This window comes from Ovis canadensis, chromosome 3 (assembly GCF_042477335.2).
Source record: "Ovis canadensis isolate MfBH-ARS-UI-01 breed Bighorn chromosome 3, ARS-UI_OviCan_v2, whole genome shotgun sequence".
In the NCBI taxonomy this organism is placed as follows: domain Eukaryota; kingdom Metazoa; phylum Chordata; class Mammalia; order Artiodactyla; family Bovidae; genus Ovis; species Ovis canadensis.
The window spans coordinates 8,908,185-8,925,663 of record NC_091247.1 but is presented as its reverse complement, the minus strand read 5'-3'; the positions used below and the strand labels follow the sequence as shown (position 1 = coordinate 8,925,663).

General features: G+C 46.5%; 1 protein-coding gene across 2 annotated transcripts in view; it reads left to right on the top strand.

Moving 5' to 3' along the window:
* Positions 1-1,790: 1,790 nt before the first annotated feature.
* GARNL3 (GTPase activating Rap/RanGAP domain like 3) overlaps positions 1,791-17,479 on the top strand; it is a 165,717-nt gene continuing 150,028 nt past the window's right edge. For both annotated transcript variants that reach the window (XM_069580126.1, XM_069580125.1), the window contains exon 1: positions 1,791-1,990. Coding sequence is in view for 1 of the 2 variants with exons in the window: in XM_069580125.1 (XP_069436226.1) it covers positions 1,899-1,990 (92 nt within the window). In the remaining variant the exon portion in view is untranslated. The remainder of the gene's footprint in view (positions 1,991-17,479) is intronic.

The following is a 17,479-nucleotide window of genomic DNA, read 5'->3' as shown; positions in this document are numbered from 1 at the left end:
ACATACAGGAGCAGTGCCCTCGGGGAGGGGCAGAGTTAGTGCTGTGGGCACTCGGGGGCGGAACACGGAGAATTGGGGGAAGCCTTAGAGAGAGGGCAGTGCTATTTGCAGATTCACTTCAGATGGCTGAACACGTGGTGGGCAGGAAAGGTGGGAAGATGTAAGAGGAGAAAAGAACAGGACAAGGTTGGGGAGGGAGGCAACCCAGTATTGCTGAGTCAAGGATTTGGGGGTGTAATGGGCTCCAAGACTGAAAAGGTGTGTTGGGGGAAGTTCATGATGCTGTGCAAAACCCAGAAACCCACTCTCACTTTGCTTAAAAGTGGGGTGGGGGAGACTGTCTTACAACGATTGTCTCATGGAAACCTGAAGGGAGGACCAAGTTGGAGTCTCAAGGGGCAGGAAAGAGAAATGGGAAGTCCCCTACATTTTGTCCTCTCCCCTGCATTCTCCAGACTGACTTGTCAGCTGGAGTATGCGGCAGTGAAGGAGTCCAGACCTGGGAAAGCACTTTGAAGTTGTTGAGGGAGTGTGCACCAGAGGGTAACATGATCCAAGCTGATCGTGGGGACCCCTGGCCCCACCTGCTGCAGTTTCCCAGCTAGTGTCTTCCAAGTTCACGCTTCCCACACACACACTCCTCAGCGTCTGCTCCACCAGTTCCTGGCCAGCATGACCACACCTCCCTCACTATGACAAGCCCCCCCTGACTGAGGGTCCCTAGCTCACCTCCTCCTCACGACTTATGTGGTACAATGACCGCCAGCTTTACCCGGATAGGGTCTCTGCCCTCAGATGCAGGACATTGTTCGAGGGCTCTGAGAGGGATGCATCTGACAGTACAGGAAACTAAGTCGAGACTTGAGCCCACCACAACTGGTAGCCTGCAAAACTCCAGCCCCTCGGCTTCACTGCGACAGGCAGGCAGGCAGGCAGGCATCACAAACGCCACCTGGAGACAGCAGTACTCGTTTTTTGATGGATGGCGAGATCCGCGAGCTAACGCAGACGGTAAGGTAGAATTACTATTTAGCTTCGATTTGGTACTCAGAAATGTAGCCCGCTAGCCAGGACCTGGGTACCCGCGGAGGTGAGGGGGAGTAGGCGAGGGTGTGGGCGGGGCCTTAGGGCTGGGTTGAGGCGGGCCCAGAGCTTGATTTGGGAGATCTCAGTCCCGGGCTGGGGAGGTGGGGTTGGAGGTGGGGGGTGCTGGAAGAGAAAAGGCAAGGCCTTGCCTATGGGTGGGACACGGGGAAAGGCGGCCCGCAGCGGGGACGGCGCTATATTAGAAAGAGCTGAGAGGGTCTTAGACGTAGAGGGAAGACTCTAAGGAGCCGATCCTTGGGGGTGAGGGCAGAGGCCGCGACCAAGAGCTCAGTAGTGGGAAGGGAGGTGTGTAGGGCCTGGGTCTGTGCTGAGGGCCACCTAGCGGGAGCAGCGGGGGCCACGGACCATACGGAGCTGGGGATCGGGGTGGCATCTTGGGCTGGTGGGCCTAGAGGAGTTCCTGACAGCCTGCCTCGCGAACCCCGCGGGATTCTGTGCGAGAGGGGCGTGGCTGGAGAGCGGGGCGGAGCAGGGGTGGGCCTGGACCCTGCAGACAGGCGCTGAGTGGGCGGGGGCTGCAGCTCGGGGCGGGGTTGGGCGGGGTCTGAAGCCAGCTGAGGGGCAGGGAATGGGAGGGACTCAATCTCGGGGCGGGGCCGGGGCGGGGCCTAGACCCCCCCCATCGAGGGGCGCGGAGCCGGCTGGACTGAAGTTTGGGGCGGGGCCTAGGCCGGGCTGAGGCGCGCGGGGCGGGGCGTGGGCTGCGGCGCGCTAGCCGAGCGGCCCGCCGAGCCCCGCCGAGGCCCGAGCCCACCCGAGTGCGTCCGAGCCCGCGGCCCCCGCCCGGGGCGATGGAGCTGGAGCCCGGCGGGGCGGCCGCTGCGCTCCTGCGGCAGAAGAGGGCGGCGCTGCGGCGCAGGGGGTGCAGCTTCGAGAGCCCCAGGTACAGCGGTCCGGGAGGGGTGCGGCCGGGAGGGGCGGAAGTGGGGAGCCAGCCACGTGGGGGGTGGCGGTCTGAGGGGACTGAGGGCCGCGAGGCCGCGGCTCGAGGAGGGGTCTCGGCGGGGACTGGGTGAGTCGGAGGGGAATCCGGCAAGGAGCTGAGCCCAGCGGCTGGGAATCGAGGGGGGGCTGGGCCTCCCGAGCGGCAGGTGCGGGAGGGAGTCGCCTCAGAGAAGCGCCTGACGAGAATCCCATCCCGTCGAGACGCCCCCAAAAGCGTCGGTCCCTTGGCAGGCCCCGAGCAAAGCCGTTGGCTCTAGGCAGATTTCGGGCTGTGGAGAATTGCCCTGTCCGCCTCTTGTAAATGCTCAAGGACAAGGTCGGGAAATAGCCCCCCTAACGTCTACGGGAGGAAGGTCTCCCTCCACCGGGGGAGTTCCTCTGAGCAGCCCCAGGACCCGGGCCAGCTCCAGCCTCCCCGCCTGACCCCTCAGGTAAGCACACCTGCTGCCTCAGGGCCCCGCCCATCCTGGCCGTTGGCCCCCCGACGTGCCCGACCCTTCTGACCCGCCGAAGCCTGTCCTCTGCCAGGGCTGCCCTGCCCTTTTCGCCCGCGTCCCTGGGGAACTCGTTTGAGCTGTTCGGGTCCTTCTCCCTGGAACCTTGCCCCGCTGACACGCGCTCCCCCGCCGGCCTCTGTGGCGCTCCGTCTGCCTGGCTAGATTCCTTCCCTCGGAGGGCATCTTCTTAACTTGGAGTGCCTTCTCTCCCGCTCCGACGTCGCTGAAGTGGTCTCTCCCGTTTTTCAGTCCCTGGTCTCTTCTAGAATACTCTAGCAGCCCCCCAACTACACTTTTCTGTCTTTATTCTTCCATCTCTCTCTTTATATTTTAAACAAAAAAATTTTCCCCCGTGGCTGCACCTGGTATTAATTGCGACAAGCAGGATCTTCTATCTTTAGTTGAAGTATGTTGGAATCTAGTCCCCCGACCAGGGATCGAACCCCCAGCGCCCTTGGATTGGCACCTCCAGCGAAGTCCCTCTTCCACCTCTTAAATCCACATCCTCGCTGTCCGCTGGAAGAGCCTTACCACACTGTCCACTGCCCTTCCCATGCCTTACCCCTGCTCCCCACTCCTGAGAGTTCTCCATCCCCCAGGGCCTCCACTGGGGCTGGGGCAGAGGAACGGGAGAAAGAAAGGAAATGGGACTCTGGCCCTCCTGTGGCAGCAAAGCTAGGATAAAGAAACAAACAGGACCCTGAATATGAGATGCCAGGCTCTTGGGCACCTCACGTCACCCTTGGTGCTCCCACAATACCGGATAAAAGTGTCACCCTCCTGAGAACAGGGACTGTAGCTGTTCACTCCTCTGTCATCAGAGCTTGGCTCAAGCCTAGCCCATCACAGACGTTTACTATCTGTTGAATAAATAAATGCCTGACCAGCTGGTGATTCTTCCCTTATGCTGTGCTGTCTCTCATCTGAGCCTTGACTGATACCATGCTCTTAGAATAAATAGTCTTTTCTTTAGTCTTTGGGTAATGCCTTCCCCTCCTCCTCTGGGAAGTCTTCCCTGAAGCCCAGGCTGAGCTCTGTGCTGTCTCAGCAGTCTACACATTGATCTGCTATTCCACACATCACTGTGGATAATTACTGGGATATTACCTTTCCCTGAGCACGAGGCAGGTATGGTTTTTGCTCTTCTGATGCTTACACTCTTGCTGGAGCACGAAGGATGGGAAGTGTACCAAGAAATGAAGCTGAAGAGATGAGTCAAAAGCTGGATCCAGGCCTGCGGTAGAATGTTTAGAGCAGCTCTGTCCAATAGAACTTTCTGTGATGATGGAGGCATTCTGTAATCTGTGCTGTCTGATTCTGTGGCCACTGGCCACCTGTGGCTATTGAGCACTTGAAATATGGCTAATCCAACTAAGGAAATGAATTTAAAATTTTATTTCACTTTAAATCTCCTTTGTCCATGGGATTTCCCAGGCAAGAATACTGGAGTGGGTTGCCATTTCCTTCTCCAGGGGATCTTCCCGACCCAGGGATTGAACCTGGGTCTCCCACATTGCAGGCAGATTCTTTACCATCTGAACCACCAGGGAGTCCATTTAAATAGCCACCTATGACTAATGTTTCTAATAGTGGACAGCACTGGCTTAGAAAATTTCTCTCTTCCTTTGGAATCTCACTTTTACTCCTCCTTTGTCTTCATGACCTTATGCCTGAAAGACTAAATGACTTCACAGCCTCCAGAGGTTTTTCCCTTTATTTAACACTCCATGATATTATCCTTATAATAGGATTATCCATATAGACCTTAGAAATAACAATTACCATTTTTCTGATTATAAAAATAATTTGTTTATTCGACGACAATGTATTTAAGCCACACTTTATTATTATACATGCAGTTTATTATCACTTTTTCACTTGTACTAAAGATGCATTGAATGCACATGCATTTGTCTGTGTGTAAGTCTGTAAGAGGTTATCATCTTCAGAGAAATTCATAGCAGTGATGGAGATTATTGGACCCAAGAAAATGAACATTTTAAAGGCTTTGAAGCATAAGGCCAAAATGCTGGAAAGTTGTGGCAGTTTACAATTCTCCCAAGAGCATATAAACATGCCTGTTTGTTTTTTTTTCATCTTCAAATGCTAGGCATTATTTATAAGGCATTATTATTTATAAATATTTCCCAAAGTGGTACCTTATTTTAACTTGAATTCCCACATTTAGTAGTGAGGTGAAACTTTTTTCTCACATTGACTCAATCTGTATTTGTTTTTCAAATGAAATACGTATCATGCACATTGTCCATTTTTCCTTGGGACTATTTATCCTTTCCTTATTGAAATACTTTTTATTTATTAAGGGAATTAATTTTATGGTCAAATATGTAGCAAGTATTTTTACAGTTCATTATTTGCCTTCTAACATTCTTGACAAGCTTTAGACAGACTATTACTTTTTTAAGTTTAGTCAAATCTATTAATTTATTCATCTTGTTTATTCTTAGTTACCAAAGGCTTCCCTGCCTTAAAACAGTTAAAGGTTCATCTACAATTTCTCCAGTTGCTTTTGTTCCTTTAGGAAAAAATTACCTCTCTAATGAGAAAAACAAATATAGTATATTAACACATATATATGGAATGTAGAAAAATGGTATTGATAAAACCTATTTGCAGGGAAGGAATGGGGAAATGGCAACCCACTCCAGTATTCTTGCCTGGCGATTCTGCATGGACAGAGGAGCCTGGCAGGCTACAGTCCATGGGGTTGCAAGAGTTGGACATGACTTAGTGACTAAACCACCACCAGTGGGGATGCAGATGTAGAGAATGGACTTTTGAACACAGTAGGGGAGGGTGAGAGGAGGACGAGTGGAGAAAGTAGCATAAGTACACTCTCACGTGTAAGATGGCTAGCTGGTGGGAAGTTGCTGTGTAGCAGAGGGAGCCCAGCCTGGTGCTCTGTGGTGACCTGGAGGCACGCGATGACGGGTGGGTGGGGGGAGGCTAGGGAGGGAGGGGTATGCCGTATAATTATGGCTGATTGGCATGATTGTACGGCAGAAACCAATACAACACTAAAAAGTTTAAAAACAAACAAAAAATTACCTCTTTAATGCAGTAATCCAAATCATCTCACTTCTAAGTGAGACTATGAAGAGCAGTCTTGTACTGGACAGACATCATGGACTTTTAGGGCCAACAGAAGAATCACCTGTGAAACATCTTAACCAAACAGGTGTGTGGGTCCCTCACCCCCCCGCCTGTTGTTCCCAAAAGTCCAGGATGGTGATGGGGCGTGGGATGCAGGTGACTGTGATGGAAAGCCAGGGGAGAGAGCCTCCATCCCTACTCCAAAGTCCTCTACCGCTTCTCATTTCCTGTTGTGTCGAGTTTAAAAGCCAATGCCTCATGTTTAGGGCCTTTTAGAATCTGGTTTAACCATATTTACTCATTCATCTTGATGATATCATGTCAAAGAAGGCATTACTTTCAAGATGTCAGCTATCTTTGCTGACTCTCCCATATCAGCACCAAGAACTGGCGGGCAGACACAGCTCATAATGGATATAAAGGAGCAAGGAGGGGCCCAGGTGTGAGGGTTCGAGCAGGTGGCAGTAAGAAGGCCTAGCTGAGAACCCGGTGCTGCGAAGCCGCTTGCCCTAGATGTGTTTGTCCTTGTTTGGTAGGAAGGCTTATCAGGCAGTGTTCAAGAACAAGGACTTGGGAGCCACACAGACCCAAGTTCAGGTTTCTAACATCTCACTTATTTTGTGTGTGCCCTTGGACAAGTTGCTTAACCCCTCTGAGCCTTGGTTAACTCATTTGTAAAATGACAGTTAACACCACTCTCACAATATTGATGTGAGCTTTAAGTGAACTGATTTATGCAAAGTGCTAAAAACAGTGTCTGGCACAAAGCGTGACTAAATCATAACTGTTATGGACAAAAATGATTAATGTCTACGTGAAAGTTCGCAACCTTTTCCTTCCCATGTCTCATTAAAATTCTAGCTTTGCCTGTTCAGTTTTTCCTCCTCCCCTGCCCTCAGAGCAAAGTCCTGCCCAGCATTTTTGCAGTTTTTGAAGCAGTAAATTTAGGAAGAGAGGGACTGAGGCAAAGGACAGTAGGTCCACAGGGCACTGGTTAGGACTGCCCAAATAAAAACCTTTAGGAAGTGTTGACCAGTCAGAGGTACAGAAACACCTACTTTGTCTGAGGGTAGCTGATAGGTTTCCCTATGGTTTTGGTTGCTCTAAGTTATATTTTAAGAAATACATCTGTCATCTTTTGTGACTTAGTGAGGAACCTGAGTTATTTTAAAGCACTCTTCTACTGCTGAGCTGGGTCATTTTGGCGGCAACACCGCATGGAGCCTAGCAGGGTTGTGCAGTAGGACTGGATCTGCAGCATCAATCCTCAAGATCAGAGAATCTCAACACTGAACGGAACTTCAGACATCTCTTAGGTCACCCTCTCAAATAGTGGTTCTCAAAAGTGTGGTCCCTGGACCAGCAGCATCAGCATTATCTGGGAATTTGTTAGAAATGGAAGTCCCCAAGCCCTGCCCCGAATTTACTCAATCAGAATCTCTGGGGATGGAGGCTTAGGAAACTGAGAATCAGTGCTCTCAAGTCTAATAATGTTGTTCTCAAACCTGACATATATGAGAATCACCAAGAAGGATTCCTTTCTTTGTTAAAAGAAAAATCATTTATTTATTGGCTTTGCTGGCTCTTTGTTGCGGTGCACTGACTTTCTCTAGTTGTGCCGGGTAGGGGCTACTCTCTAGTTGAGGTGCACAAGCGTGTCATTCCAGGGCTTCTCTTGTGGAGCTCACACTCTGGATCATGGGCTCAGTAGCTGTGATGCACGGGCTTAGCTGCTCTGTAGCATGTGGAATCTTCAGCTTGAACCAGTGTCACCTGCATTGCAAGGTGGATACTTAACCCCTGGATGATCAGGGAAGCCCAGGTTCAGTTCAGTTCAGTCACTCAGTCATGTCTGACTCTTTGCGACCCCATGCACTGCAGCACCCCAGGACTCCCTGTCCATCACCAACTCCCAGAGTTTATCCAAACTCATGTCCATCGAGTCAGTGATGCCATCCAACCATCTCATCCTCTGTCGTCCCCTTCTCCTTCGGCCTTTAATCTTTCCCACCATCAGGTTCTTTTCCAGTGAGTCAATTCTTTGCATCAGGTGGCCAAAGTACTAGAGTTTCAGTTTCAACATCTGTCCTTCAATGAACACCCAGGACTGATCTCCTTTAGGATGGACTGGTTGGATCTCTTTGTAGTCCAAGGAACTCTCAAGAGTCTTTTCCAACACCACAGTTCAAAAGCATCAATTCTTCTGCACTCAGCTTTCTTTATAGTCCAACTGTCACATCCATACATGACTACTGGAAAAACCATGGCCTTGACTAGACGGACCTTTGTTGGCAAAGTAATGTCTCTGTTTGTTAATATGTTGTCTAGGTTGGTAATAACTTTCCTCCAAAGGAGTAAGCATCTTTTAATTTCATGGCTGCAGTCACCATCTGCAGTGATTTTGGAGTCCAAAAAATGAAGTCTGTCACTGTTTCCTCTGTTTCCCCATCTATTTGCTATGAAGTGATGGGGCCGAATGGCATTATCTTCGTTTTCTGAATGTTGAGCTTTAAGCCAACTTTTTCACTCTCACTTTCATCAAGAAGTTCTTTAGTTCTTCTTCACTTTCTGCCATAAGGGTGGTGTCATCTGCATATCTGAGGTTATTGATATGTCTCCTGGCAATCTTGATTCCAGCGTGTGCTTCCTCCAGCCCAGCATTTCTCTTGATGTACTCTGCATAGAAGTTAAGTAAGCAGAGTGACAATATACAGCTTTGACGTACTCCTTTTCCTATCTGGAACCAGTCTGTTGTTCTATGTCCAGTTCTAACTGTTGCTTCCTGACCTGCATACAGATTTCTCAAGAGGCAGGTCAGATGGTCTGGTATTCCCATCTCTTTCAGAATTTTCCACAGTTTATTGTGATCCACACAGTCAAAGGATTTGGCATAGTCAGTGAAGCAGAAATACATGTTTTTCTGGAACTCTCTTGCTTTTTTGATGATCTAGCAGATGTTGGCAATTTGATCTCTGGTTCCTTCCTTTTCTAAAACCAGCTTGAACATCAGGAAGTTCCTTGTTCACGTATTGTTGAAGCTTGGCTTGGAAAATTTTGAGCATTACTTTGCTAACGTGTGAGATGAGTGCAGTTGTGTGGTAATTTGAGCATTCTTTGGCATTGCCTTTCTTTGGGATTGGAATGAAAACTGACTTTTTCCAGTCCTGCGGCCACTGCTGAGTTTTCCAAATTTGCTGGCATATTGAGTGCAGCACTTTCACAGCATCATCTTTCAGGATTTGAAATAGCTCAACTGGAATTCCATCACCTCCACTAGCTTTGTTCGTAGTGATGCTTCCTAAGGCCCACTTGACTTCACATTCCAAGATGTCTGGCTCTAGGTGAGTGATCACACCATCGTGATCATATGGGTACCAAAGATCATTTTTGTATAGTTCTTCCGTATATTCTTGCCACCTCTTCTTAATATCTTCTGCATCTGTTAGGTCCATACCATTTCTGTCCATTATTGTGCTCATCTTTACATGAAATATTCCCTTGATATTTCTAATCTTCTTGAAGAAATCTCTAGACTTTCCCATTCTATTGTTTTCCTCTATTTCTTTGCATTGATCACTAAGGAAGGCTTTCTTATCTCTCCTTGCTATTCTTTGGAACTCTGCATTCGAATGGGTATATCTTTCCTTTTCTCCTTTGCTTTTCACTTCTCTTCTTTTCACAGCTATTTGTAAGGCTTCCTCAGGCAGCCATTTTGCTTTTTTGCATTTCTTTTCCTTGGGGATGGTCTTGCTCCCTGTCTCCTGTACAATGTCACGAACTTCTGTTCATAGTTCATCAGGCACTCTGTCTATCAGATCTAGTCCCTTAAATCTATTTCTCACTTCCACTGTATAATCGTAAAGGGTTTGATTTAGGTCATACCTGAATGGTCTAGTGGTTTTCCCTACTTTCTTCAGTTTAAGTCTGAATTTGGCAATAAGGAGTTCATGATCTGAACCACAGTCAGCTCCCGGTCTTGTTTTTGCCGACTGTATACAGAGGGCTTCTTAAAACAGTTTCCTGTCCCTCCCCCATCCCCCCTTGAGATTCTGATTCTCTGGTTGTGGATGGATCTGTGGATGCATTTGTAACAAGCTCACAAGTAACATCCTAATTGCTGGTCCAAGGACATATTTAAAAACCACTCCTCTAGGATAATACAGGAATCTCTTCTACAGAAACCCTTGCCAACTTCTGCTTATGACATCTAAGCTCAGGGAGCCCACAACTACATTTGTTATTGGGGCAGCTTTATTATCTTTCCCTAATACTGAAGTCAAAGCTTGCCTCCCTATGCTTACCACCCATCATTTGTATTAATAATTCTGCTTTCACTGCCACTTGCAGTAGCAATGCCTGTGGCTCTGATACCAGGTGAAAACTGGTGGCTGGATTGTGGTCAAGTAATTCATACTCCTGTCCTCTTGATTATAATCACCACTGAACAGTTGTTCTTCAGCTACAGGCTGGACTAGTAACACATCACACTTTTTCTGATTAGTACCTTAGCACTTTTTCAAATTTTTTTGAGATTATCAAAGGCTGTGAATGGCAAGCAGAGGAGAATCATCAGCTCATGGTGAAAGTGTTAGTTGCTCAGTAGGGTCTGACTCTTTGTGATCCCATAGACTGTAGCCTGCAAGACTCCTCTGTCCATCGGATTTTACATACAAGAATAATGGAATGGGTTGTCATTCCGTTCTCCAGAGGATCTTCCCAACCCAGGGACTGAACCCATGTCTCTCGCATCTCCTGCATTGGCAGGGATATTTACCACTGGCAGTGCTTGGGAAGCCCAGACCAGGCTTTAGGAAAGAATAGAACCGGGTGCTCAAATAATGTCCTCAAGAGTCTTTTTTCATTTTCTGGATTGACTTGATTCTCAAAGTCTTTCCACTTGGAGACAAAGAAAATGAACGATTCCAGGCTTTCTTTCTATCAGTGAACAATCCTAGCAGAAAGATATTATAAGACCTCCTTCTCAATGGTTCTAGAACACACCCCAGGCTTGACATTCATTGGATTTCTTGGGTTCTATGCTCATCTGTGAATCAATCATTTTGATCAGAGGGGATAAAACATGCTAATTGGCTGGGCTTGGCTCATGTACCCAAGCCAGAACTGGGCAGGATGAGGGTATGTATGTGTGCGAATGGGGCGGGGGGGTGGGGGTGGTTAGATCACTTCACAGAGACCACAAAGAAATGATTCCCCAAAGGAAGAATCACAGTGCTATCATCAGAAGAAGGGGAATGGATACTGGATGGGCGCCCTATCCAAAAAAAAAAAAAAAGTGCAATTAAATTTGGAAAGCTTTCCAAATTACAGATTCCCAGATGTCACCCTAGAGTCACCGAATGGGGATTTCTGCATTTTTTAAATACTCATTGTAAAAGACTACCTTAGTTGAGTGGTTAAATTATGCTTACTAAGTTTAGCCACAGTGAGAGAAAAGCCCTACATAGACAGAAGATTCTGAATTACAAATAGAAAACATATTTTTCACTTTCCCAAATACTGCTTCCTACAGAGTGACTTCCTTATTAGTAATGCATAGAGCCCATGCCTTGTGAGAACAAATTTGATGCCAAGACAAATGCTTTCTTATTCCTGAAGATGGCTTTCTAGGCCAAGACAGAATCAAAAAAGAACAATTATCCATTATGCATTTGCTTGCCTCCTTTTCTTCTTCCTTATGTTTCTCCTGACTCTTAGATTTTTTTTTTTCCAGGAGAACTTTTTTTCCAGGTAGTATAAACAAGCATTTTAATGTGGGTTGTTTTCACAGCCTTTGTTTCTCTATATTATGTCATTTTTCTTTTTGTTTATGTCAGCCCCTTAAGTATTTAATCACAAATAAATCTGCCACTGTCAATTTTCTTTTGGAAAAACAGCAGTCTTCCTGGGAAAGGCTATTAAGAGCTGTCTTGTATCGGGTTGACATAATGAGCTCTTAGGGCCAACAGACGAAAATTAATTTTCATATTATGTCTCTTCCCCTAAGAGAAGGGAAAAAACAACTTTTATTATTCACTAAAGGGTTTAAGTTAATATAAACCAGCTTCCTTTCTTGGAGGAAAACAATAGTCAAATTAGTTTTGCTTTGGAGGGTTAATATGAGAAATTATATTTGGTTGTCTGGTTTCCAGAGCTGAAGATCTGAACAGAGATGAAGTCTGACAAACAACGCTATAGGAAAATTAGGAGATTTGGCCTGTACAGTGAGGCCCGCTGCTGGTTTTCCTAGGCAAAAAAATTCTAAAGCAGCACGCAAGTTTAGAGATGTTGTAAAGCATAAACCACACATCTGGTTGTCTCTAGAGCCAGGATCTGAGAGGACAGGAAGCAAATATGAGTTAGCAATGAGGTGTGACTGCCCAAGGAGGCGTATGTAGAAGGCTGTTTGCTGTAGGATTGCTTGTAAAAGTAGAAGAAAAAAAAAAAAGTCCATCAGGAATGTGTCAGTACAATACTAATCATCTGTTAAAAAGATTGATACCTATCTGTATTCTGACTTGGAAAGATAACTAGGATGTTTGTGGTTATTTAGTGAAAAGGACCCCAGAGATCAAATTGCCAACATCCCCTGGATCATTGAAAAAGCAAGGGAGTTCCAGAAAAACATCTACTTCTGCTTTATTGACTATGCCAAAGCCTTTGACTGTGTGGATCACAATAAACTGTGGAAAATTCTGAAAGAGATGGGAATACCAGACCACCTGACCTGCCTCTTGAGAAATCTGTATGCAGGTCAGGAAGCAACAGTTAGAACTGGACATGGAACAACAGACTGGTTCCAAGTCAAGGCTGTATATTGTCACTCTGCTTATTTAACTTCTATGCAGAGTACATCATGAGAAACGCTGGGCTAGAGGAAGCACAAGCTGGAATCAAGATTGCTGGGAGAAATATCAATAACCCCAGATATGCAGATGACACCACCCTTATGGCAGAAAGTGAAGAGGAACTAAAAAGCCTCTTGATGAAAGTGAAAGAGGAGAGTGAAAAAGTTGGCTTAAAGCTCAACATTCAGAAAACGAAGATCATGGCATCTGGTCCCATCACTTCATGGGAAATAGATGGAGAAACAGTGGAAACAGTGGCAGACTTAATTTTTTGGGGCTCTAAAATCACTGCAGATGGTGACTGCAGCCATGAAATTAAAAGACGCTTACTCCTTAGAAGAAAAGTTATGACCAACCTACATAGCATATTGAAAAGCAGAGATATTACTTTGCCAACAAAGGTCCATCTAGTCAAGGCTATGGCCATGTATGGATGTGAGAGCTGGACTGTGAAGAAAGCTGAGTGCCAAAGAATTGATGCTTTTGAACTGTGGTATTAGAAAAGACTCTTGAGAGTCCCTTGGACTGCAAGGAAATCCAGCCAGTCCATTCTGAAGGAGATGAGCCCTGGGATTTCTTTGGAAGGAATGATGCTAAAACTGAAGCTCCAGTACTTTGGCCACCTCATGTGAAGAGTTGACTCATTGGAAAAGACTGATGCTGGGAGGGATTGGGGGCAGGAGGAGAAGGGGACAACAGAGGATGAGATGGCTGGATGGCATCACTGACTTAATGGATGAGAGTCTGAGTGAACTCCGGGAGTTGATGATGGACAGGGAGGCCTGGTGTGCTGTGATTCATGGGGTCGCAAAGAGTTAGACACGACTGAGTGACTGAACTGAACTGAACTGAGTGAAAAGGAATAAATGGCTTCCAGTAATAGCAAGTATGTAAAATTACATATGGAATTTCAGATTTTCTAGTAGCCAGATTTTACTTATGTTTTTATTTATGGCTGCACTGGGTTTTCTGTTGCTGTGCAAGGACTTTCTCTGGTTATGGCAAGCAGGGGCTCCTCTTCGTTGTGGTGCGTGCTCTTCTCATTGTGGTGTCTTCTCTTGTTGCGGAGCATGGGCTCTAGGTGCACAGGCTTCAGTAGTTGTGGCTCGAGGGCTTCATTGCTCCTCGGTATGCGGAATCTTCAGAGAAGGCAGTGGCACTCCACTCCAGTACTCTTGCCTGGAAAATCCCATGGACGGAGGAGCCTGGTAGGCTGCAGTCCATGGGGTTGCTAAAAGTTGGACACGACTGAGCGACTAAATTTTCACTTTTCACTCTCATGCATTGGAGAAGGAAATGGCAGCCCACTCCAGTGTTCTTGCCTGGAGAATCCCAGGGACGGGGGAGCCTGGTGGGCTGCCGTCTATGGGGTCGCACAGAGTCAGACACGACTGAAGCAATTTAACAGCAGCAGTATGCAGAATCTTCCTGGACCAGCAATTGAATTTGTGTCCCCTGCCTTAGCAGGCAGATTCTTATCCACTGTACCACCAGAGAAATTCAGTGGCAGCCATATTTTAAAAGGTAAAAAAATAATAATAGTAAAATTTTATTTCAGTAACTTATTTAACTCAATATACCCCAGATATTACCATTTTAACATATACTCATTACTAAAAATAATTAAGGTAATTTCCTTTTCTTTTCAGTACTGTGTTTGAAATCTGGCGTGTATTTTATGCTTCAGCATTTTAGTTCAGAGCGGCCACATTTTAAGTACTCAAGAGCCATGTGTGGTTTGTGCATGCCTTATTGGACAGTGTAGATGTGGACCCTCAGGTAGGAAAGATTTGAAAGAATGCATCAAGGTTTTTGTTTTGTTCTTTAATGTGACTATGAATCACAGTGAAATAGGGAAAGGTAAAAACATTGTGAGAAAAATGTGTGGAATACCAGGAGATTTTAGGAAAAGGCAATCAATAGACAAACTTTATTAGTGAGAAGGATGGCTCTGATTTGATAGACTTAGCTTAACTGTTCACATAAGTCCCAAATAAAAGTTAGATTTTGAGACTTAATATGTGAAACCACTGTGTAGCATGGCTACACAATCTAATTTAATTTGGAGGAGGGAGGAAATTAGTATAAATAAATAGTTTTAAAAAACAGAAAGAGGTTATGATATTTCTGTGTCAAATGTTACTGCTGGGTCATCCAGTGAAGAGCCAAGAATTGACCATTGACTTAGCATCATGTGGGTCACAGGTGGCCTTTGACAAAACTGCTTCTTTAGAACAGTGAGGATGAAAGTCGCACTGGACTGGCTTCAAGAGACAATGAAAGGATAGAACTGGAAACAGTGACCCCAGTCAGCTCTTTGCAGGGCCGGAGGGGGTCTGAATTGAAAACTGTTTTTTTGTTGTTGTTGTTTTGGTGTGCTCTGCTTTTGTTTAATAAAGATACTTATGTCTGGTGGGAATGATCCAGTAAAGAAAAAAAAATTTCAGGGCGGGGGGTGTGTTTTACTTGAAAAAGAGAAAATTCACAGAGGACTTAATAGCTGCCCTCTCACATTTGAAAGGATGTAATATGTGTGGATGTAAGAGGTGGACTGTAAAGAAAGCTGAGCGCCGAAGAATTGATGCTTTTGAACTGTGGTGTTGGAGAAGACTCTTGAGAGTCCCTTGGACTGCAAGGAAGTCCAACCAGTCCATCCTAAAGGAGATCAGTCCTGAGTGTTCATTGGAAGGACTGATGTTGAAGCTGAAACTCTAATACTTTGGCCACTTGATGCGAAGAGCTGACTCATTTGAAAAGACCCTGATGCTGGGAAAGATTGAGGGCAGGAGGAGAAGGGGACGACAGAGGATGAGATGGTTGGATGGCATCACCCACTCGATGGACATGAGTTTGGGTAAACTCCGGGAGTTGGTGATGGACAGGGAGGCCTGGTATGCTATGGTTCATGGGGTCGCAGAGAGTTGAACATGACTGAGTGACTAAACTGACTGAACTGAATATGAACAAGGAATTAGGCCCTCTCTCTGCATGACACTGGGCTAGACCTAAAATCACAGTGGGTGCAAGGGATGATAAAACAGACTGGATTCAGTACACGAGTCTAGCGGCCAGTGCACCCTAAACTAACAGGACCTTGAGATGCAGTAAAGTTTTTATTGTGGAGACATTAAACCATCTATACGTTAGCCTATGTGTGTGCTCAGTTGCTTCAGTCATTTCCAACTCTTTGTGACCCCATGGACTGTAGCCCACCAGGCTCCTTTGTCCATGGGATTCTCCAGGCAAGAGTAATGGAATGGGTTGCCATTACCTTCTCCAGGGGATCTTCCTGACCCAGGGATGGAACTTTCCTCTTATGTCTCCTGCATTGGCAGGCGAGTTCTTTACCACTAGTGCCACCTGGGGAGCCTGGGAAGCAAGCCCATAGGATAGACTGGTATTTCTCAGCTCTTCTGTGATTTTGGTACACTTTTGGATACAACAGTTTTTGGTGACACACCTGGAAAAGGCTGAAGACAACATGAAGCAAGTTAGGGGTAGTGGTCACAGAGTCATTGCTCCAGCATAGCGGTGACATTAGAAGTGTCCACAATTAGTGTATGTTCTTTTGGTTGCCCTTTAGCACCTCTTTGCTGATTGGAGCAGAAAGGCCTAGTGCTGTGAGCAAGCTCTCTTTTAAACTCTCAAGGCCAAATGCCTATGTTTTCCCTTCAAAGTACACAGTCTCTTTTTCTTCCCCACTGGAGATTGCGCCACTGCTCCCACCTGAAGACTGTGCATACTCTGCCCTCTGCACAGGATCACGCAGACTGTTAAGCTCAAAACCCAGTGAGACAGACATCACTATATAAGGCCTATCGGTCAGTAATCTGTTGCAGACAACAGAACCCACTCCACCTGGTAGAAGCAGAATGAGATTTAATAGCAATACAGGAAATTAAGTGTTTACAGACTTCTTGGCAGGGCTGGAGAGCAGACTGTAGCCTGAGCTCCTAGGCACAACTCCTGTCCCTAGAACCACTGTGCTCTGCGATGATCAGGGAGGCTGCCACTGCATAACAAGAAGCTGATCCATCAAGAAGCAGCTGCCACCGAAGCCAGCAGCAGAACCAACTCGGCTTTGATCCCCAAAGCTGCCCCTGCTCCCTCAGAAAGCCAGAGAGCCAAGACGCTGCTGACTCCACGACCACAACAGCTCTGTCATGATCTCCTAAAGCAAGCTGGTGCCCTGTGTCCTCTCCCTTCATCTGCCCAGCTCCGATCAGTCTCTCATGAGTGCCTCTGATTTAGAGTGTGGACTCTAAATCACATCCAGAACCCTCAACTGCTAAGCAGGTTAGGAAATTACGTCTCAGCCTTCCAACTTTTGGGAGTTGTTCCAAAGTATCTGCCACTGACAGCATCTTTCTTCAATCACAGCAAACATAAATAAGACACACTGATCCAAAGTTGGTTGTACACACTAGTGGGCTGCTGCGTAGCTGGCACGCCAATCTTGGAGCCGTCTTAGTGGGTGAGGAGGTCAAACTGGGAAATCAAGCCTCAGATGACTTTCCAACCGTTAAATGTCAGTGATTCCATAGTTTTAATACAAATGAAAGCTAGGACATAAATTCCTGTCTCACATTTTATGACCAGAGAGAAAAGTGCCTTTAGAAGCGCTGCCAGCCATTAAGCCTTTCCTAGCATCAGTGCCATACATCAGGCCTGGTTGATGCCTGGCAGATGGATTCCTTTTGCTCCCTGCACTTGTCACAGTCCTCACAGACCAGCTGCCTGTCAGAGATGGATAAAGAAATAGAGCAGGTCCCACAGCGCTCTGACCAGGGCCACCAGTGACCTCATTCAAAAAGAGCCGTTAAAACAGCCCCACGAAGTCTCTCTATTCTGAATGAACTTGTTCCACATGTTTTTACATTTTCACATAGCCACGTAGGCATTCAACATGTATTTTTCGAGCCCTTCTCTGTGCTAGGCACTCGGGGTACACCATGAACAAGGCAGATGGGG